Below are 24,630 nucleotides of genomic sequence, written 5' to 3'. Positions count from 1 at the left end.
TCATACAGCTAGTAATTTGAACTCTGATCTTTCTGAGTAACTTTCTTCAAGGTTCAACTTCAGTATTCTCTCCTACATGGGGCCTTATCCTGGATGCTTCTCTCCAGTTGCCAATGCTCTTCCTCCCTCTCAAAAACATGTTTTATATTTACCTCATATATTTTGCACTTAATCATCTGTGTTCATAATACTCCCCAATACCATCATGCTCCTTAAGGGCAGATATTGTTTCATTTTTGGATTTGTATCTATGACACTTTAGAGAGTGCCAGAATATAGTAGGCACTAACCATTTATTGAATAAATAGATAAAACAGCACATAGTTCTGTTAGAAAGCAAAGATAAAATACTTAACTACCAAAGTCTCTCCAGAACAAGATGTACTTTAAGCAGTAGGATATATTATTGAGAAAAAGAGAAACAATTCACATCCTTATAAGTAAAATAGAATATCACTGGGGCTGTTTTTAGACGTGTTTCTCATTTTCACTTCCCCATTTACATTACAAATTTGACAAATGACAAATCTTATCTCTAAGATTCAGGGCTGAGCAGCCCAAGTGATTGATGCTGTTGAAGGCCTAACAGATCCTTTCCCAACTGTGTTCACATCAGGTCAAATGAAACTAACTCCATGAAGACGCTTTTAAAGAAGTGGGACTTGCCAGAACCCTAACTGTTAGTCATTTCATCACCACTGCTGCCTACTGACATATAAGAAGCTGCCGGTAACTTCTCTCATCCCTAGAAGAGATACGGCAACACTGTAATTGCCACTTGGCTACTAGAACAAAGGCTTTGTTATCAAAAGGGGAGGACTGGAAAAATACCAGACAAATGCACTTGATTTTTACTTAAGTCAATTATGAATGAATTAGTCTTCTACCCTCCCAGGAAAATGCAGTATACACCACAGAATTCTGTGTGATGATTTCACTGATATATGCCCTCTCATTTTTTTTTCAGTTCCTTCCCCAAAGAGTTTCCCCTTTACGTTTCAAAAGTTTAGTTACCTCAAGTTTCAGTAAAAGGGACAACACTAAAGCATCTAAGATTGTAAGTGAGTTATGAAAGATATCTTCGGAGGTGATGAAAAAGAAGCCTAAAGCAGGGTTTCTTAACTTGTTTTGTGTCAAGTACTCCCCTTTGACAGTCTGGTGAAGCCTATGGAACAATCCTCAGAATAATTTTTTTAAGTGCATAAAATAAAATAAGCAAGATTACAAAGGAAACCAATTATGTTGAAATACAGTCAGTACTTTTTTTTTAAGTTCATGAATTTGAGGTTGAGAATTCCTTGTCAGAAATCTTTTTTCTTTATTTTCTATTTATTTAGTATTTTATTTTTCCCCAGTTACATATAAAAACAATTTTGACATTTGTTTTTAAAACTGAGTTCCAAATTCTCTGACTTCCTCCCTCCCCACCTCCCTCATTGAGAAGGCAAGCATTTCAATATAGGTTATACATGTATAGTCATGCAAAGTATTTCCATAATAGTCATGTTGTGAAAGAAAACAGACAAAAAAAGCCTCAAGAGAAATAAAGTTTAAAAAAGTATGCTTCAATCTGTACTCAGACACCATCAGTTCTTTCTCTGGGGACAGATAGCATTTTTCATCATAAGTCCTTCAGAGTTCTCTTGGATCATTGTATCGCTGAGAATAGCTAATTCATTCACAGATGATTACTTTGCAATATTGCTGTTACTTTGTACACAGCACATTTCACTTCGCATCTGCCCATGCAAATCTTTTCAGGTTTTTCTGAGAACAGCCTATCCTGCTTCTCATTTCTCATAGTATAATAGTATTCCATCATACTCATAATCACATACCACAAATTGTTCAGCCTTTCCCCAACTGATGCACATCCCCTCAGTTTCGAATTCTTTGCCCCCAGAAAAAAGCTGCTATAAATATTTTTGTACATGTAGGTCCTTTTCCTTTTTGTTTTTTCTCTGTTCAAAAAAATGCAATCTTTAAGATAAGCTGAAATCTAGCTGAGTAAACTTTAATATAAAGCAGCAAATGACAAAGCTACAGAGGCAAGGTTTGTTTGTTTAGAATATTAACTAATTATTTAAATTAATTTATTTCTACCTTACCTTTGACTAAAGACATTCCTATGTACAGCTTCTCTGTTGTTTACAAGCAACCAATGCAATAATGGAAATAGACAAAACCTAAAGGATTCTTAGAAAAGGGAAGGAATTGGGCAAGTTTATTGATAGAAAGGAGACAAATAGGTGAGTGGATTTAGATTAAGGGCTTTAAATCTGTATTAAGAAGTAAGTCAAAACAATTCTGAGGTACCACATCACACCTATCAGATTGGCCAACATGACAAAACAGGAAAATGGTAAATGTGGGAGAACATGTAGCAAAATTTGAACACTAATGCATTGTTGGTGGAGTTGTGAAATAATCCAACCATTTTGGAGAGCAATTTGGAGAATGATGATCCAGCATTTTGGAGAAAGAACTATGCCCAAAGGGCTATAAAAATGTGCATACCCTTTGACCCTGCAATAGCATTTCTAGGGCTGTATCCCGAAGAGATCATACAAATGGGAAAAGGACTCACATGTACAAAAATATTTATAGCATCTCTTTTTTGTGGTGGTCAAGAATTGCAAATTGAGGGGATGCCCATCAATTGGGGAATGACCGAACAAGTTATGGTATATGAATGTAATGAAATACTACTATGCTATAAGAAATGATAAGCAGGCGGACTTCAGAAAAACCTGGAAAGACTTGTATGGTCTGATGCTGAGTGAAGTGAGCAGAACCAGAAAACACTGTACACAGTAACAGCCATGGTATGCAGTGACCAATGTTGATAGACTTAGCCCTTTCAGCAATACAAGGATCTAAGACGTCTCCAAAGGTCTCATGATGGAAAATGCTATCCACATCCAAAGAAAGAACTATGGAGTTTGAATGCAGATAGAAGAGTACTATTTGCTCTTCTTTTTCTTCTGTTTCTGATGGTTTCTCCTATTGGTTCTAATTCTTCCTTACAACATTACTAATGTGAAGATATGTTTAATAGGAATTTATATGTAAAGTCTATTTAAATTTAAATTTAAAACTCAAAAGCTTATAGAAGTGACTGTTGATAAATCGAAATAAATTAATTGAACAGAAAAAAGAGAAGAGAAGAGAAGAAAGAGGAAAGGAAAGGAAAGGAAAGGAAAGGAAAGGAAAGGAAAGGAAAGAGAGCACCCAGAGGAGGGCAAATAGAATGGGAAAGGCTTTTAAATTGCTGAAATAGCAAGATTAGTCCAAGGACCTAAGGGTGCTTAGAATAGAAAAGACTTAAGATGAACATGATCGCTATTCTTCTCATAGAAGGAGTTAGGTCTATACTCTTTGGCCCCAGTGGGCCAAATTAGGCCCAATGGGATAAAATTGAGAAGAAACAAATTTAGGCTTAATTTTCAGCAAAGCATTCCTTCCTGACACTGATCATTTAAGAGGAAAAAATGATTAGTTTGCTTTCAGAGTTTGTGAATTCCTGCTCATTGGCAGACTTCAATAAAAAATTTCTGATGATTAAAAAAAAAGTAGGCAGTTATTTATAAATTATAGGCACCAGGCAACTAGGTGATAGAGTAACCAAAGCACTCAGCTTGGGGGCAGGAGTTCAAATCCAGACTCAGACATTGGCCCTAAGCAAGTCACTTAATTTCTATCTGCTACAGGTCCAGCATCTATAAAATGGGGATAATAATAGTATCTGCCTCCTAGGGTTGCTTTGGGAAAAACAAATGAGATAATATTTATGAAGTACTTTGCAAACCTTAAAACACTACTTAAAAAACAATACTTAAATATTAGATATTATTATTATTATTATTATTATGAAGTAAATGTAGTTATGGATTTCATGAGATATCTGTCTTCGTATCTGTCAAATTTTCATAGTAATTAGTTAATAACAGTCAATATTTACAAAGCACCTCCCGTGGGTCAGGCACTGTGTAATACAAATACAATTAGAGAAAGACATTCTCTGTCCACAAGGAGCTCACAATCTAATATGGGAAGAAAAAACACAAAAGGAGGCTGAAAAGGGAGGTGGGAGTCAGAGAAGTGCCAAAGTAGTGCAACCAGGTGAGAACTGAGGTGTTTGAGCTGAGCTTTCTCTTCCAGCCAGAGAGGCAGAGGGTGGTGATAAGCTGGGGTAAAGAAAGCTAATGAGATCTTACAGAGTGGTGAGGTGATCTGAATAATTAGCTTCCTGGGGCATGGCAGAGAAGTCAAAAATATTGAAAAAGTAGTCCAGCCAGGTAAGAAATGAGAAATTCTTAACTGGCATTTTTAGTATTGCCCACGTAGAATCAATGAAGTGCATAAGCCCATACCACTTAGTTTCATTTGCACATATTTTTAATAGTTTCAGTGTCTTAAAACTTACTACTTTCAACTCGTAAAGTGATAGAACTAGAAGGGACCTCGGATACCATCTCACCTAACCTTTCCATTTTACAAATGATAAAGGCAAAATCTAGGAAGACAAAGTGAGCTACTTGAAGTCATACCAGGTTAATTAGTAAGTGGCAGAACTGGGACTCGAAGACCTCTTCCTGACATGTAATTTGGTGCCCTTTTTCACCATAAGATAGATAATCTCCTCTCCACCCAATAGGCCAAAAGTCTGATATATGCCTTCCTCACCACTCACCTAGACTATTGTAATAACCTTCTAATTTTGGTTCCTTTCCTTGAATGCCTTTCCTTTCTGCTCCAACTAACTATTCAGCTGCCAAAGTGATTTTCCTAAGGCACAGGTCAGACGACATCCTCCCACTCAATAAAGTAAATTCCAGTTGCTCACTACTGCCTCCAAGATAAGCTCCTCTGGTTAGTTTTAAAGTCCTTCACAACCTGGATACAACCTACCTTTCTAACCTCATTAGTCAGTCAATATCCATTTATTAAGTGCCAACCACAGTACTAAGCACTGAGTATACAAAAAGGTGAAAGACAGTTCCTGCCCAGAAGAAGCTTACAATCTAACCCACACTATTTGCTCCCTCTCCTTTACTCTACGCTCCAGCCAAACTAGCCTTCCTGCTATTTCTCATACACAACACCCCATGTGCCATTTCAACACCTTACCATTAGAGGTCCCTATGCCTAAAAGGTCCTACTATCTTACTTCCCACCTCTCTTTTTCTTTTTTTTTAATTTTTTTTTGCTTTTTTCCCCCCTCTTAAAATCCCTGGATTCCTTCTAATTTTTGCTCAAGCACCACCTTCTACAAGAAGCCTTCCTGATCTCCTACCTACTATAAGACAGTATTAGCAGTGAGCTATTCTGAAATGCAACAGTTCAAAAGATGTCCCAAAACAGTAAATGATTAAGTGCCAAATAAGTGCTATGAACGATAGTGAATAGGATAAATAAGTAAAAATGTAAAATGACTCATTTTTTGTTTTTCAACTTTTAATGCCACAAACTGATTTGTCCATACCAGGAGTGGGGAATCTGTAGCCTTGAGGCCATATGTGGCCTTCTAGGTCCTTGGGTATGTATGGCCTTTTGACTGAGTCTAAGTTTTACACAACAAATCCTTTTATTAAGAGAATTTGTTCTGTGAAGTTTGGATTCAGTCAAAAGGCTGCACTTGAGGACCTAGAGGGTCACATGTGGCCTTAAGACCACAGGTTCCCCACCCCTGATCTATACTGTTGAAGAAAAAAAATATTAATACTAATATTTTGTAATTTTGTCTCATCTATAAGAAAAAAATTATTTATTTAACATTAATCTATATTAAAGACCATTTTCTCTTACAGCTTGATTTGTATATATTTATTTACATGTTATCTCCTCCATTAAACTGTATACTCCCTGAGGGCAGGGACTGTCTTTTTGTATCACCAGTCTTAGCCCACTATCTGACACACAGTAGGCATTTAATAAATGTTGATTGATTGACAAATAGCTATTTCAACTCATCTTACTCTGCAATACTTGCCATGTACATTGACCAAGCCTTCCAAATTAACAAACTTAAATTAAAAATATTAAGTGTTCATATTTAAGCATATTAATTGTCCCTTCCTTTTTTCCTTTTTTTCTTTTTTCCACAGAAGGTGAATTAGAGTCCAGATTGAGGGAAGGGGAGAAATGAGAGAGAGAGAGAGCTAGTGCACAAAGAGATTTGACAACAGGCACATAAGATGCTAGAGTTCCTAATTGCTGTCAAAATAATATATCAAAGAGAAATGCAATAATATACAGTCCTCGCTTTATTCCACAGACCTCCGGGTAAGGCAGTTTTTACAATGTATGAATTTGCCCAGCAGACATAGAGAAGAGAGTGAGGGAGGGAGACAAGAAGGGAGCCATGTTTCCCCATGGAGGGAGGTGGCCTGCACACAGTTCAAGGATACATAGGGCCAGGGACAGAGAAAAGAAAGCAGAAGGAGAAAGATATGGGGGTAGGAGGCAGCCATGTGGGCCAAAACTGAGAGGAAGAACACAGGGCTGTGGGGCAGACATGTGGTGGCCGGACATGGACACAGACAAGAGAGGACTTCAACACATGTGGCCTGGGCACAGACACTTGGTACTTCTGAGCTAGCTCAGAGGGATGGAAGATAGATATGTGAGCCAACCCCCGCAGTCTGAACAATGGAGGCAGCCTCTCCCTGCCTCCATTTTTCTGCTTTCACTTGGAGGATTTGGGGTTTGAGGTTTTTGGGGGTTTTTTGGGGGGGGGAGGCCAGAACAGAAAACTAAAAGAAAGGAGTAGAGAGAGAGCATAGTACTATGCAGTAAAGTTAACACAGGGTTTTTTTGGAACGCAGATTTCTTTCAGAATTCTTTAAGTCAAATTTGCATAATGCAAATTTATGTAAAGCAAGAACTGTCTCTATTCACTCATAACAAGTGACAAAAGATTGGTATAGGTGAATGTCTTCACTCTCCTAAGAGATTGTAAGGATTTTGAGTATAACATCTAGAACCATGGTTTACATATAGAGGGTACTCAATAAATAGTTTTTCACTTGATTTTTCAAGATAGTTCAGTGTTAATAGATAGTGGAAAGGTGGGGCGGGCAAGGGGACAAACTTTGATTCTCTCAGTTTACTGGGGAGGTTATTATTTATTCTTTTCATAGTTAAAAACTATCTTCTTTGAAATGACCATGAAATATAGACTGGTGACATTGGGAAATTTGTTTAACCACTCTGGGATTCTATTTCCTAATAAGTAAAACAAGGGATTTGGAATAGATGATCTCTAAATCCCTTGAAGCTGATAAACCACCTAAAATTAAAGAAATAGAACTTTCCTGGCCTATGTAAATACCCTAGTTCTGCAGGGTCTAAAAATTTAATTGTCCACTCCATCAGTCCCAGAAAGATAAAATCAGTTATGACAAAATGAGAGCATTGGTCACTCAAAGGGGTCCAATAATAAATTTAATTCTTGTTGAATTAATTCAACATACATAAAATTTTATATGAAACAGGCTCACTCAATCTAACATTCTCTCAATAGTCTTAGAGATTTCAATTCAATCAAATAAGCATTTATTAAGCATTTACCATATGCCAGGCACAAAAACAAAAAACAAAAGTTTATGCCCTTAAGGAGCTAAACTCTAGTGAGTCTTTTGGAAGAATAAGATTTATTCACATAAAGTTTCATGGAATAAACTATTTAATCTTTGGGCTTTTTCTAGGAAAAAAAAAGTCCTGTTTTCTTCAGCATTTTCATCCACCATTTGGATGGATGGCATGATAATCAAATTTGTAGATGACTAGAACTAAAACAAAATAATCAAGGCAAGCCAGAACAATGAGCTATAACTCATTATATTACATATTATTTTATTATATGTATTATATTGTAACTGACTTCAACAAAATTTACAAAAAGCCTAATGAGTACAAAGCATACAAAGATTTTTTAACATACCCAGTACCTGCCCTCTAACAAAGATTCAATTAAAGATAATAAATATAAATTCCTATACTTGAGTTTTAAAAAAAAATCAACTGTACAAGTATAAAATTGTAGACGATAAGATTAAACAAAGTGAAAAATACCTGGGAGTTCTGATGAGCAAACAATATGTCAACCAAGAAAAGCAAATGAAATATTGAATAACTTTAGCAGAGGTCTTATTGTACTCTGCCCTTGTTAATAACTAGTAATAGTTAACATTTATTTATTTAACATTTATACAGTGCTTTGAAGTTTGCAAAGTGTTTTACATATATTGACTCATTTGATCCTCACAAAACAACCCTGTGAGGTGGTGTCATTACCCACTCATTTACAGATGGGAAACTAATGGTTGCCAAAAGTTAAGCAACTTGCTCAGGATCACATAACTCCTAAGAATCTAAAGCAGGATTTGAACACAAGTCATCCTTATTCCTAGGGCAGCTAGGTGGCCCAGTGGATAGAGCACTGGGCTTAGAGTCAGGAAGACTTATCTTCATGAATTCAAATTTGGCCTCAGACTCTTTACTAGCTGTATGACCCTGGGTTAAGTCACTTAACTCTGTTTACCTGTTTCCTCATCTATAAAATGAGCTGAAGAAGACAATGGCAAACCACTCCATTTACCAAGAAACTTTACCAAGAAAACCCCAAATGGGGTCATGAAGAGTCGGACACAACTGAAAAATGACTCAATAACAACAAAAACAGGCTTACTCCAGGCCTTGAGCACCATCTATTCCACCATGTAGCTGACTACTTTTGTAACATTATATTCAGTTCTAGGTAACACAATTTAGAATGACAAACTGGAGGGTATCCTGAAGGTAGTGAACAGGATGGTGTAAGGACTAGAAACTATGCTATAGAAATTTTTTTTTTTTTTTAAGAAATTAGGAAGGTTTAACCTGGGGAAGACTAAGAGACATAACAGATGTCTTCAAATCTTTGAAGGACCATTGCAGAAGTGATGTACCTTGTTTTGTTTAATTTTAGAGGGCAGCTAGTAACTATGTGAAAGTTGTAGACAGGTAGATTTTCAGCTTAATACAAGGTAAAGTCCTGAGAGTCTGAGGTGTCCAAAAGAGAATGAACTGCCTTAGGAGATTCTGTGTATGTCAGGTGCTACATAGCTTATGAGTAAGACCACATAGGCTCTTTTTTTTCCCCTAAAAAGTCAATGAAACCATCCTTGAAACTTAATTACTCCAGAGGACTAAGGCTGAAATTGTTGAGATAGCTTCCCTGTTGCCAAAGACGTAAAAACCCAATACATGAATATTCAGTGTTCTCAAGCTCCATTGCCATCCCACCACCCTGTGAGTCAATATACCCTTCTGACCAAAGTTCCTATCATGGCAGAAAGGGAATGGAGCTGTGCTCAACTTAATCAGCGTTCTTTTGTTTAAAAACCTTTCCATGTTATCATTAATCAAACATATTTTTCTAAATGTTATGTGGTTTCTTAATTTCTCATTTCATTCCAACCCTAACCCTAATTCCTCCCACCCGTACATCCAGACCAATCTGAGTCAGGCCTGGCCCAGAATAGTGGGCTTCTCATTATTGGAGGCCTTCAAACAGAGCCTAAGTGACCCCTTATTGACAGTGGATTCTTGCCCAGTTATGGTTTTGGCCAAATGATACCAGAAGTTCCTTGAAACTAACTCTGAGATTCTATAACTTTGAATTGGGCTTACTATCTAAAATACTATATCCCAGAAGTAGCTAATACTCTTAACTTTAATACCTAGGGTTTTTCTCATTCACCATCTCTAACCAAAATTTCCTTTTGTTGTTTCATGCCTCCATTTAAGTTACACAACCAGTTTTAGGTTGTTTGTTAGGGTGTTGTTTTTTTTTTTCAATTATATAAGTAGTTTCTCTATGTGGAAAATATTTTCCCAAGAATCTACTTAAATGTTCTTTTCCCTTTATAAAAGAGAATTGATTCAAGCTCTTTTAAAGCAGTACTCTATCACCTTTATATAACTCTGAAAGTATAATTCTCACCCTTCTGGCATTTATACAAGATTAATCATATTTAGAGCACTTTGTTTTCTTCTGCACACTGTATATATTAAATTACTTTAATCTTCCCACAAATCATCCCATCCAAACTACTTATCTTTGTCTCTCCTTCTTTAGTTTCCCTCCTTTCAAAGAAGAACAAATAAAAGAAAAAGTATTTGAACCTATATGCCTGTTTCCTAAATATGAATTTCAAGCCAAACAACATAGATGATAACATGACTGTGTTAACAGCATTTGACCTCTTAGGTACAAGCTCGCTTTCTGATTCTTTAGCAAATACCCACATAGAAAGAAAGGAAGCTCAGTTATGGTTCAAGAGGCTTGATACATACCTGGAATTATACTCAACTTCTATTGCCTGGCATGAAATAATTTACTAAATTTTTATTCCCTTTTCATTGCCAAAGATCAAATGATGTGATACATTCTGTATTTTTTTAACCTGCTTTTTTCAGTGAACTATAGCATTGTAAAGCCAAGTGTTCCTTGAGGAATTATATCAATTAAAAACATACAGTGATTTTACAACATGCTGAGGTTCTACTGGCTGAGATGAAGTGATTTGTACATAGTCACACAGCTAGTAAGTAATAAATGTAAGATTGAAAACCAGGACTTTCTGACTCCCTGGCCAGTACTCTGTTCTGCAGCACTGCCTTTCATCAATAACAAATTGTCTGAATTCAACTTCAGCACAGAATGTTAAGAAATATCAGTCAAAAAATATTTATTAAAGCAATCATGAAGTGCAGAGCAATGAGAGAAATAACACTATCACTGTCTTTGAGTCTATAATGCATAAAGTGTTATCAATTAGTTGGATGAAGTGATATGTGTTACCACGTTCAAATCTGCAAATAAACAAGGGTGAGAGGGATCAGCAAACTAAGGCCCAACAGATAAATCTAGCCCATAGCTCATCTTTATGTGGTCCCCAACTAAGATGGCTTTAAACTTTATTTTAAAATTTAAAAACCATTCTGAGCTCTAAGTGAGAGTGAACAGCCTGCTGGGCCATAGTTTGCTATTCTAATTTACCAACTCCTGCATGAAATAACTATAAGGAAATCAAAAGAATGATGGGCCCAAAATAACAACCTGAAATTCAATGGGAATTAAGGAGCTCTCCTATCCTTGGGCTCAAAAATTCACATTGTAAAGTACAGAATGAAGGAGGAGACTAAACAATAGTTTGTGTGAAAAAGATCTGGGAATTTTAGTGGACTCTAAGTTCAATGACGCAACACTGTAACATAACAGTCAAAAATAGTAATGCTATCTTTGGCTACTTCAAGGCAGAAACAGTGGCCAGACCACATTAGGTGATGGTCACAATGCAATCTTCCTGAGTCAGATCATGTCTAGAGTATCATGCACAGCACTGTGTCTAACACTTTAGAAAAGATATCAACAGATTCAAGCCCCAGAAACTGAAGAGCCTGCCTCTTAAAATTAAGAATCTTTTAGAGTTTTGCCTAACTATTCACACAGGAAAAACCAAGTGAATGAAGTATATCTACTATCCATACTTCATATGCAACTTAATGGATAACCAATAGAAGGGATCCATTAGTATGTACAGATATATATATATATATGTATGTATGTATGTATGTATGTGTGTATATATGCTGGTACAATGGATTAAGAGTTGAGCTGTATAAATCAGGAAGACTTGAAGTCAAATCCTATATTAGACATTTATTGGCTATGTAACCCCAGACATATCAGCTTTAGTTTCCTCATCTGTAAAATGAGAGGGCTGGACTCAATGGCTTATAAAGTCCTAGATCCTGTGACCCTATGATATCTTGGACAGATACTGTAAATGGACAATGAGGTGGGTCCAGAATTGAACAGGATTCTCAGAGAACAGGTTGAATTACCTTTAGGAAACTGCATGGTGTTTTTAATGGCCCCAAACATCCCCCTGAATCAAAAGCCAATCCTTTTAATAATCTTCTTCCAAGTGATGGTATATTACTATAAAACATGGAATACAACAGTCTCCAAAGAATTAAATTTGAGCATCACCCAAAAGGCGAGAGATATGCATAGTGGGTGTGAGAATGCTGCGACATATCACCAACCAACAACTAAACAAGAGAAATGGCATAAAGGATGTCATCAAAGATATAGCCAGAGAAGAAGGTGTCCTGGTCATGTGGTGAAAACCAAAATGGACAGCCATGTATTCTATTGTTTGCCATGCAATCAAGAAATAGAGGAATATTTCTCAACAGGCTGTACTCCAGGCTTCACCATGTTCCCAGAAACCTCTTCATCCTAGAATTCAAACCTCCACCCCTGAGGCCGGGTCTTCTGGTTAAATGGCTCCTCCCAGAACTTCCATTTAAGAAAAGACATCCAGGGCAGTCACCTCTTCACATCTCACAGATTGCTTTCTACACTTCTTCATCATGCTCATGCCTACAACACTGAGTACCTACCTATCTCCACTCCTTTCAGCTTCCTTTTATGTGTTATCTCCCTCCTCTTCAATGAGAACGTGTGCTCTTTGAGAGAAGGGACTATGTTTCCTTTTGCTTGTATTTGTATTCCCAGCACAATGCCTGGCACTTAGAAGTACTTAATAAGTGCTGTTGACTTACTGGAATCAAATACACTGAGTGATTCCCTCACAGAGTATTCATGGAAGGGCATGGATAAGGGACATAATGAATGAGAAGGCATTCCTGATAGTGTAAAGGCTATCATTGAAAACAGTACTTACATAAATGACATCATAAATCCATCAAAGCATAAAAGCATCAAGAAATTGGAGCTCAGAAAGAAGAAGGTAATGGGAGGGAGACTAAAGTGACTAGAAACCTTGCTATTCAAGAATTCATTCAAGGAAGTAGAGATATTTAATCTGACAAAGAAAAAGCTTAACAAGTAGAATAGCTGCATTCAAGTATTGAAGGGTTGTCACATAAAAGAGGGATTTGATTACTTTAGCTTGTCCCAAGAGGCCAAAAGGAAGAATAATGAGTTGACATTGCAGTGAGGCAGATTTATGTTTAGTGTAAATATACAGAGAAAATGTGCTAACAATTAAAACTATCCAAAAGCAGAATGTGCAGCCTCAGGTGTTATTGAATTCCTGATGAGATGACTAAAGGTCATCAAGTAATCCATATCTGGCCACTGGACCCAGATGTCTCTGGAGGAGGTAAGGCTGGTGACATTGCACAGCCCTCCCTCACTCAAATGAAAGCCAATTGCAAGTCGTGTCATCATCTCCCTAACATTATGGTCCTCTTTGAGAACAAAGGAGGAGATTCCTGTTTAGGTATGGGTTGAACTAGATAACCCAGGCACCCCTTTCAACTCAGAGATTCCATGATACCAGGGAACTAATATAATGTGTGTGAATACAAGTAGATACCAATTTGTACCATAGTTGTAGTTCATAAATATATTTGCAACTCTGATATTGGGGGTTGGAATCTATTTTCATGTAGGAACAATTCTACAAATGGTAGTTGACTTGTCAAAGTAGACCACAAAAGTCTGTTTAATCTGTAATTTACCTTAAATATTATATATCACAAGAACAACAAAGTAGAAAAGAATACTGGTAGCAGTCTCAAGATTGGGAAAGGAACAAGAAAAGGGACCAAAGGATAAAGGGTAAGCATTACCATTGTCATACTAATTCTAAGAAACACAAGAGACCAAGACAATCCAGGGGATTTGTTTCAAGGATTAAATCACTCTTTGGGGGGAAAAAAATCTAGGATTACCCCTTCTGGTTCTCACCTAAAGCCAAGTATTTAGTCTAAAAGTAGACATCTTAAATTTAAAAATAACAGACATTTAACACAACATTAATCTCTCCTAAGCCAGAGACTCTGAAACACTGCTAAAATATCATATTAAAACTTCACATTGACATCTATCATTTACCTTACTTTCATACTTCAAACTGTTATGTCAGTTTTGTTGTTTCTGACATTATTAACTAATCTATGATTAAAAGTAAATAAATGTCTAGCCATCTTCTCATAAGATCTTAAATTTGTCATCCTCATAATTATGGCGAAAAAAACTTTTCCTTCCTTCCCCCTTTCCTTCCTCTTCCCCTTCCTTCCTCTCTTTTTTGGAGACGCAATCCCTATCTCACCTAGGCTCAAAGTGTAACAATTGTGAGAAGCCACCCCATCCCACTACTGTTTCCCCATAGGGAGTTTTAACCTCCATTTCTGTCTGACTTAGCTTTATTTGCCCTCATAGATAGCTTGGTGATTTCCCAGGCCTCCCCTTTTTAGAGATGACCATATTGGTATCAGATTTAGTTCTGACATCTAATTGACTTTCACCTTACTGAAGCTCAGAATTCCTGAGCACAAATGATCTACCAACCTTATCTTCCTTAAATAGCAGGGATTTCTATTCTCTGTGATTATCTCTCATCTACCTAGACTCATTTTTCCTATGACTACAGGATATAGTCCTGTTGTAATTCATCTTACCAATTCAAATTACCAAAAAATTGTTCTAAAATGCAAAATGTACTACATTTATATCGCAAGATTCCATGCTCATGTCTCAAATTGTTGTTTATTCATTTTTCAGTCACGTCTGACTCTTCATGACCCTCATCTAGGGTTTTCTTGGCAAAGATACTAGAGTGGTTTGCCATTTCCTTCTCCAGCTCATTTTACAAATGAGGAACTGAGGCAAACAGGGTTAAGTGCCAAGAACATGCAGCTAGTGTCTTAAGATCAGTGCTTCATCCATAAACCCCCTAGCTGTCTCAAATTGTGTTCATGTGTTGTGTTATTGTGTTGCATAAAATGTGACTTGTCTATTTAAAATACAAATGCAAAGAAAGATGCCAGGATGAGAAGTTAACAGTGATTATCCAGTAATACCCAACATGGAGTGTTACTTTGCAAGATCTAGAATACCAGGCAGCTAGGTGGCGCAGTGGATAAAGCACCGGCTTTATCCTGACTGAAGTCAGGAGGACCTGAGTTCAAATCCGGCCTCAGACCCAACACTTGACACCCACTAGCTGTGTGACCTTGAGCAAGTCACTTAACCCCGATTGCCTCACTGGAAAAAAAAAGATCTAGAATATCAGATTTGGTTTCTAGGAAATTTGTAGTTCTGAGGCACTCTAAATTTTAATTTTTACTATTCTGAAAACCTCACAATTCCCTCACCCCATTTCAGGTTTAAAAAAAAAATTGTACTTTATAGAGGCCTAACAGGATGGCATAACATTAGCATCAGATTACATGGATGTCAATGTTTGGGGGGATTTTTTGGGTTTGTTTTTAATGACAGCATCATGCTCTACTATAATCTTAATCTCTAAAATTAAGATTTCAAATGCATAACTGGCAGTCTCTCTCCTTCCATATCCCTTGTCCACAAAATCTTCTCCAGTCCCAAATCTGTCGACTTAATCTGGCTCACTCCTGAAAATTGCTTCTTCAATTTAAATCCCTCTAACACTATTTTTAAAATCATAACATAACATAAAAAACATAATGTTTTGTTTTTCTCACTAATTCAATCCAACCAAGCCAGTAATTTCTACTCTTGTTTCTATCTTAAAAAATCCCTCCTTATTTTATTCTCCCACCTACTATGAGGTCAACAAGAGCTTCATAGAATATACCTTCTAACATAATTGTATCTATAAATACAAATATTTGGAATTATAATACTTTTTATTAGGAAATTGGTGTTCTGTTGCAACATATTTTCTTTAAGATTCAATAAATCACACTCAAGAATGTAATAAACCTTTTAAAGTCACTTGTTTTTAGGGGAAAAATTGTTAAACACTATTTCATAGGATATTACTAATTCTAAGTCATATAGTACGAATATTTTATTTCTGTTTTACATGAAAAAATAACAATGATTCCTTAGCCAAATATTACACACTGAAATTACCTTTTATCAAACCATCCTTCCAATATTATTTGCTATAGCAATTTATAGAGCTACTGCCTTTCAGAAGTAGATAAGCTGTTTTGAGCTAAAAGGAGGAATTAAGAAACATAGAGAAATTAACCATCCCAAACTCAGAAGAAACATTCACTGAAACATACGTTTACAGTTATTAAATTAGCTAAGAGCATTTCATTAAACATTTAGCCTTGGAGATTTGGCAAGCATGCAGTGAATCTTCAAGCAGTGTATATCAAGTGATTTTTCTGATTTATAAGTTATTCAATAGTAAACATTCATATATTAGTATAAAATTATCTTGAATGTTATTATAACCACAAAAACTGACTCTCAAGACCCTCTAAGTCTCCCAAATCTGTATTTCCTTTGAAAAAACTTTTATGACTCTAAGAAGCTAACATATAGCAAAGGAAACCAATTATCTTGAAATAAAGATGTATTTTTTTTCCATGCAAGTTTATGGATCTTTGATCTGTAGACCCCAGGTTAAGAAACCCTGTCCTAGATACTTAAACAAAATAACTACACTTGATCTGGTCGGTATTATATTGACTTAACGAATTAATTTTATAACGATTTCATAACTTTTAATTGGATACCATTTTATCCATTTTTTTTTAAAGAAGCACTTACCTTCCAATTTGGATCCAAAACGATATTCTCCACTTGTAAAGTGTGGCAAAGAAAATACCAGAGATCCTAGTCCCATCATAAAGGATGCAAAAGCAAGCCATCTTGGTTTATGCCCTCTTTCTCCAAAGAATGATACAAATAATGACAACAAACAGAATGAAATGTCATAGCTTGATGATACCAGGCCAGTCAAGGAACTCTTCAGTTCATAGCGCTTCTCAATAGTAGATATACTAATATTTACTAGGCCATTTACTACAATACCTAAAAGGAAAAAAATAATAACAGATGTGCACTTTAGAACTATGTCACTACTGATCACCATCATCAAAGCAATACCAGAAATGCATTTACCAGAAATGTATTTATTCATGTCTTTAAATTTTAGTTTGCATAGAACACAATTTAAAGATCCCATACTCTTTCACAAGCTCATGTTATCCCGATATATCTGTTTTATTGACAAATATTAATTCACTACAGAATGATAGATCTTGGTAAATATTTAAACTACATGCCAAATCAGAATTCATCTTTTATTCAGTTTTTTCAAATATGTTTGTGTTTAAACCAGTCAGCCAGGCAAATTCCCATGATACTATGTCACTAGGTAATTTTCTAGAGCAGCTAACCACTACTTACTTACACACTCTCCCTTTGGAAAAGTTCAAATTGTGTGAGTTAACCATGGACTATTGGGGGAAAAAAAATCATCACTAACTGAAACTGGAAAATCACCTTCATTTATTTCATATAGACTAACAAGAAGCAAAATAAGTGCTCTAGAGACCACTTATTTCTAGAAAAGGTTCAAAGCTGCAGTAAACATTAGCAAAGTATATTTTGTTTCAACTACTAGTAGCTGCAATTATAAGTACAACAGAATCAAGGAGGGAAAAGTGTGTGTCCAAGTGTCAGCTACTTTAGCCACCAACATGGGTGTGACAAATAGAAGCAGTTATTCATCTCCTTGATCTGGCAGGATTTAATTTTTTTAACTATATTAAAAGTATAAAAAGTGAAATATTTTACATTGGAAGATTTTTTTTTAATTGTTTAGCCCTTTATGAACTAATCAAATTATTCTTTTCAAAGCATAATTAAAACTCAGGGTTTTAATAGACAATATAGACAAGATCCAGATGAAAATTCTTTATCTCCCAATGTTCTACAAAATGACTCAGTTAAGAAAAATAGTGTTTTTTTTGATCTTCCAGGAGTAACAGGTTTTATTTTGTGACAGTAAAAAGGCCCTGTTCCCAAATCAGAGCCCCTTCCATGTTGTAAAGTGTGAAGCCTGCCCTTTTCCTACAGAAGATAAATTGTATTTTATATTCTGTCTACTTGTCAGTGAATGTAACATACTGTCAATTTTCCTTGTTTGAATATAGAATTGTAACACTACACAGTGTACATTTACAGAGCCTTGTGTGTATTTCCAGTGAACTTTTTTGCAAGCACACTTGTAACCATATGTTGTATAATTAGCAAACCTGTGTATGCTTATGCCTGGGCAACTATTTTTTGTAATTTGTGTAGATTATCTCTAAACAAAGTGTGATCTTTATTTTGAAAAATACACAACTTTAGGAAAAATAATTTTTTTATCTCCTATTAACCTGAAGTGTTATAACCTGAAGTGTTATCTCATTGAGATAAGGATGGAAATATTCATTACAACAATGGCCTTAATTTAGGAAACTGAGTTGCAAGTTATAAAGCCTTTAAAGGTTGATAAATTTGGTGACCATTTGGTTCTTTGATTTGGTTAATTTTTTAAGTATTAGATTGTTTTCCATCCAAAGTGACCCATCTATTTATTACCCTATAAGTGGTGGATCTGATTTATGAAGTTTGATAAGGTCTCCTCCATCTTTTGCCTTTAAAAAAAAGAAAAGAAAAATGCTCCCACACACACTATCAATGCTTGACAAAAATTACTAGTTCCTGTGGGGTTTTTTTTTTTGAAAAATAAAAATATTACTGAAATAACATCTTAAGCTGTTAATCATCTGTATCAGTATGAATTAATGTATCAGGTACATCTCCAGCAATCTAAAATAATACCTTGGAGACAATATATGTTTTAATTGGGGGTGAAGGAAACTAAATGGGAGGTAATTTTGAAGCTGATATAAGGATCTTTTTTTTCTAAATCAAAAATAAGGGCGGTTAATCTTGACATTCTCCTTTTCCCCTTCTTTGACATTTCAAAAGATATCATTCTTTTTTTTCTAGAAAGTGTATCTACTTTTACACCATATCATCTGCAGTTCGAAATTCTGATCAACATTAAACACCTAAAGGTTGCTCAGAATTACCTATTTTGCTTTAATCCCAAAAATCCAACATAAATACAGGTATTTAAACGTAAAGAACATAATTCAGATACATAGTCTTACCGTTTCACATGTACTTTTCTTTGAGATTTGTTCTTTAAAACGATAAACTTATAAATAACAGAAACCACAAGGTTTTCATTTTATCTGTACTAGGCTGTATTGGATCCAAGGCAGTCCCAATGATTTTCATTTTAAAAAGAATCGTGGGAAAAGCCATAATTGCTTTTTTTAATTTTCTACCACAAGTCATGAAGAAGAGTTCTGCTACTAAGATGAACAGATAAAATTAGCTATAGATAGTTGGGTTTTTGTTTGTTTGCTTATTTTTTAAGAGCTAAAACCAAAATATCAGAAGGAAGAATGCGCATCTTTCAAGTAGTGAAACTCAGTCCAGTTAAACAAAGTTGACAACCGCTAAGTGATCCCCACGAGCCCAGCTCTATTCACTTTTTCGCGTTTCCCACCTCCATTCAATTACCAGGGGTCAGAGAGGCGCCTCTGCCCACATAAGCTTTTCTCTAGAGCTCCCTGAGGGACCAGGAGCCCGAACCCGATCCTGTGGTTACCTTGGGTGAGGGCAAGGAGGCAGTAATGAAACAGAAAGCCTTTGGGGTTGTTGCAGCGCTGCAAGCAGTGAGGAGTGAAGCTTCTCCAGCCACAAGGACCCTCCTCCAGCTCCGGGGGCTGCGCTGGCGGCGGCTGGGGCAGCGGCTGGGGCAGCGACAGCTCTTCTCCAGGACCACTCAAGACGGAAACTTCGACTTCAGTCAGAGACGCCGGCAAATGTCGGCGGGGGCCGGGGCTGGATGGGACGAAAGCCGGGTTGTCTAAGCCTCCGGCTTTCTCCATGGCGTGATGAGCTCTCCAGGCTCGCTCAGGGAGCCTTCAAAGTAGTCAAAAGTCGCCTAACTCTCTAAGAGCTTGTCCCGAGGGTAGGGTTGGGACTGCCCCCGCCTCCGCCCCCGCCTCGTCCTGCCCGACCCGCTTCAGTGGCAGCTCCGGCCACAATCACTTCGGGGGAGGGAGGGCAGCGAAAAGGGTTAGGCTCGGACTTCACCTGTCTGCCGCGGACTCCGCCCGCTCCTCTTCTCAGAGGAAAGGCCTCTTGCGGTTTGGCTGGCCATTAGCATGGCCATGACGCCTCCCCAACCACAAGCGCATCTGACCTTTGAACTTGACTTCGTCCTTCACGCTTCAAGTGACTACCCGGTCCCCCACTGAGCCCCTGGTCTCCGGAGGGTAGCACTACCGACACCTGAGGATAAGGAAGAGGAGGAGAAGGAAACAGCCGCTGCGGCTGTGATGCAACTTCTTCCTTATTGCCTTTAGTCTTAAGGAGTTGAGGAGCAGAGGTAACGGGAAACTCGCCCCAAAGGTAAGGATGTCCCTTCAGCCCGTTGTATTTCTCCTTAGGGACTGAAGGTGTAGGATTCATGTAGCTGGACCCCGTGGGGGTTAACACTAAAGAAGTAAACACAGTTGTAGCTTCAGGACCACATTCTGCTAGGTTTGTTTGTCTCATCTCCCCATCCCCTCTTTTCTTGTTATAAAAAAGAAACTAGTCCAGGAGTCCCAAAGGTGTGCATTCATTTGGGATCAGCAGAGCATCACAAAAGGTCTGACCCTTTCCCTCCAGTATGCTTTCCAAATTGCTTTCTTTTGTACTTCCGATAGAATGATGAAATATAGATTAAGAAATCATTTCAAAACTGGATTATAACATCATTGATGCATTTTGAATGTGCATCTAAGATTCAGCTTGTGTATTGTCAAGTATTTTCTATATCTGAGATAAAACATGTCAATCAAAAATGAAACTTTTTTAATCTAAACCTGTGGTATCAATAGAGATCTCCTAGGATTGGAAATTCCCTATAACAAAGCAGATCCACAACTCTTATGTCATTTATAGAGTTATTTGGAGTCATAGGATGTTAAGTAACTTATGCATGGTGATATGTGTCAAAATGTGGTAGAGGCAGAACATGAGCTCAAGTCTTTCCCATTCTGGGACTGACCCTTTTTCAATGATACTGCCTTATGTTAATGAATACAGAGTTAAAAGGGAGTTCATTCTAGGCATACAGGTTTAGCCAACGCATTCAAAATCAGGGAAATGGGAGATGGACTTATCCAATCCAATGCGGAACATTAAGACCAGGTGGTGTGAGCTATGGTGTGGGTGAAGAGGAATAATGTATAACAAAGATTAAAAGGTAGGTTAAGACAAGGTCATAAAGGACTTTAAATGCCAGACAAAGGAGTTTATATTTGATTCTGTAGGTAATAGTGAGCCACTAGAGATTTTTGAGTAAGGGAGTGACATGGTAAAACATATGTTTTAGGAAAATCATTTTGGCATCTAGGTGGAGGATAAATTGAAACAAGAAAAGAGGAGACAGTGAGACAAATGAGGAGACTATTGCGATAGTCTCACCCAGGTGATATTTTGATGAGGGCTTAAGCCGGGAGAGTAGTTGTGTGAACAAAGGGGACAAATTTGAAAGGTGCTGTACAGAAACAAGATTTGGAAACTGAGGATATGTGGGGGGGGGTGACTGAGAGTGAAAACACTGAGGTTGTGAACCCCCCCAAAAATGAACCCCAATTTGAAACAGCCATCCCTAAGAAAGAGACAAATGAAATTGGGCTGCATCTGCCCACAGTTTAATTTCTCTCAAGCTGGCTTTACATACATTGCATGGGAGTTCAGTTCAAAACTGGGCCCCCTAAGGGGGCCAGTTTAGAACTGGCTCAAATTGGGATTTTGGGGATACAGCCTTATAAGCCATTCAAAGAATAGGTGTTCCCAAGGGATGCCAATCAACTCTGGGAGGTGGCCCATATTAAAAAGAGAGTCTTTCAGTACTTGACCCAGGTCAGTCAATCCTGGTCAAAGAGACTTCAATTTCCATATCACCTGTCTTGACAATAGAGAGGAATCAACATTCTCCCAGACCTGACTAGGCAACATAATGAACAGGAATAGACCCATTTAGATTACATCTTAATGTCCTTCTGAAGAAGGATTGAATTTAGAAAGAAAGGGGGATGGGGAAGCTTTGAGTTTCCAAGATAATTATTACTAAGAAAAATCACTTTTCACAAGGTTTAGAACGTGGGTGACTAGAAGGACCATGGTGGTCCTCAACAGTAGTATGGAAGTTAGACCAAGAAGAAGTGGGAGTGGGACATGTTGAGTTTGAGATGTCTATGGGACATTCAGTTCAAATAAATAGGCAGGTGGTAATATGGAGACAGAATACAGGTCAGTAGAGCTTGAAATTGACATCTGGGATTCATGGAATAGAAATGAACTTTTCTAAGCCAGACACCAGGAAACTAGGGCCTGCCAGGAAAACTCAATGTTCAAATCAATGGTACCATTGCTAATGGGAAGGGGCATGATGATAATGAACTATCCATCAGTCAATAGTCAACCAGTCAATAAGCATTTAGTAAGCATCAACTACATACCGGAAACTGTTCTAAGCACTGATCATACAAAGAAAGGTAGAAAGAAGGTGTTACACCTCAAGGATCTCATAATCTAATAAGGGAGACAATACGAAAACAACTATGTAGATACAAGAGAATACAGAATAAATTGAAGATAATCAACAAAGGGAAGGCACTAGCATTGAGGGAGATTGGAAAAGGCTTATGGTAGAAGGTGGGATTTTAGTGGGGATTTGAAAACCAGGGAAGCTATGAGGTGGAAATGAAGAGCAAGAAAATATCAAACAGCCAGTATAAATGTCTGAAGTCAGGAGATAGAGTATCTTATTTGAGTAGCAGTAAGGAGAAAAATGTCACTAGATCACAGACTATGTGGAGATGAGTAATGTGTAAGAAAACTATTAAGATAAGAGACAGATTGTGAAAAGCTTTGAATGTTAATCAAGGATTTTATATTTGAACCTGGAAATAAAAGGGAGCCACTTGAGTTTATTGGATGGAATAGGCTGATATGGCCATATCTGTGCTTTAGAAAGATTAATTTGACAGCCAAGTAAAGTATGGACTGGAGTGAGGACAGACTTGTGGCAGGTAGACCAATAAGTAGGCTATTGAAATAACATGGTGAGGTAATGAGAGCCTGCATGATGGTAGTGACTATGTCAGAGGAGAGAAGAAGGCATATACAAGAGATATAGAAAAGATAAAATCAACAGGACTTGGCAAGAGATTAGATATGAGGGATGAGAGAATGTAAGGAATAAGAATGACACCTAGATTATAAATCTAGGTGACTGGGAAGATGGTAGTGCCCTCAATAGTAATAGGGAAGTTAGGAGGAGGGGAAGGTTTTGGGAAAAAGAGCCCAGGTTTGAACATGTTGAGTTTAAGATGTCTTCAGGATCTCCAGTTTGAGATGTCCAATAGGCAGGTGAAGATACAAGCCTGGAAGTTTGGACTATTAATATGGGCTCTGTAATGACTGTAATATAATATATGTATTAGACCTTCCCTTCCTCACTGGAGAGCAGGACAATAGACTTACACAAAAACCAGCCAATTAGATTTCTGAGGCTCAGGGCTGCTTGACGTACCAGTGATCCTTTGCTAGTGAATTCTAAACAATTTGGAGATGCCTGTAGCTGCCAGAAACTACTGAACTAGCCTGAACCAGCTCAAGGGCAATCTTGCAGCTGCAGACTTGAGAGTCTCAACTTTCTAAACATCCTGTCTTATTGTGTCTACATACATCCTCCTCCCCTTAACCCCCACTCTCCACTTGAAAGCCTCTAGAAATGATATTATCTCACTCTTTTTTCCACTCCCCTGTGAGCAGCTGAGAACTCTCTCCCTCTCTCCTCCCTTGTAAGTTCTTCTCTCCCTTACAAGTTTTTCTTCTCAGACAATAAATGATTTTAATTGGTGATTGGCTGTTTCTTTTCAGATCTCTTTATGGGCCTGGGGGTCTTTTGTTAACCAGAGAGAGGTATGGGCTGGATACGTTGATCTGAGAATCATCAACATAGAGGTGGTAATTGAATCCATGGTTGCCGAGATCACCAAGTAAAATGGTAGAGAGTAAGGTGAGGGCCCAGGATAGGGCCTAGCCTTTACTTATTCCTAATCTTTGATCTTGATACAGTGCTCAACATTGTTGACCACCCCTTCATTCTTCTGAATACTTTCTCCACCTTGGGTTATGATTACTGAGCTCAGTCAAGTGATTTCCTGGATCTCCTATGAAACCTTATCCATTCTCACTCTCTATCAGTGTTTGGAGCCTAGAGTCCTATCCTGGACCTTCTGTCTAAACTCAGTGATCTCAATCAGCTCTTCCATTTTAAGCTTTCTCCTCTATGCAAATGATGCACAGATCTCCGTATCTAGTAATTTTTCTTGGTATTTTTAATCTCCCAATTTTTCCTCCCCATTCTTCCCATCATTCAGGATTATAACCTTGGAATCATTCTCATCTCTTTTCTCTCTCAACCTAAATCCAATCAATTCCCCAGTCTCTTTAAATCTACCTGTTGAGATTTAGGGGTTTAGGGGTGCTGGGACCCCAAAATATCAAGAACAAGAAACGAGGGTCTTTCCCAAATGAATTCAAAAGAAGCCTTCTTTCAGCTGAAGACAAAGTTTATTAGAACATCTGCCATATTGGCCAGACTAAGGAATGTGAACATTAGTGACCTATGGGCTAGATTATAAGAATCTGAGCCCTTGGCTACACTCTTAAAGAATCTGAGCATT

The 24,630-nt window shown here is 37.4% G+C and overlaps 1 protein-coding gene across 1 annotated transcript in view; it reads right to left on the bottom strand.

Moving 5' to 3' along the window:
• SLCO4C1 (solute carrier organic anion transporter family member 4C1) overlaps positions 1–19,840 on the bottom strand; it is a 105,453-nt gene extending 85,613 nt beyond the window's left edge. The window contains exons 1-2 of the mRNA XM_027869220.1: positions 19,485–19,840; positions 16,577–16,840 (exon numbers count right to left, since the gene is read on the bottom strand). Of these exons, the coding sequence (XP_027725021.1) occupies positions 16,577–16,840; positions 19,485–19,767 (547 nt within the window). The 5' untranslated portion in view covers positions 19,768–19,840. The remainder of the gene's footprint in view (positions 1–16,576; positions 16,841–19,484) is intronic.
• Positions 19,841–24,630: the final 4,790 nt, after the last annotated feature.

The sequence above is a fragment of the Vombatus ursinus genome, unplaced genomic scaffold (assembly GCF_900497805.2).
Source record: "Vombatus ursinus unplaced genomic scaffold, bare-nosed wombat genome assembly UNPS02014792.1, whole genome shotgun sequence".
Taxonomy (NCBI): Eukaryota; Metazoa; Chordata; class Mammalia; order Diprotodontia; family Vombatidae; genus Vombatus; species Vombatus ursinus.
Note: the sequence above shows the minus strand (reverse complement) of the source record. Positions and strands in the feature narration are given on the sequence as shown.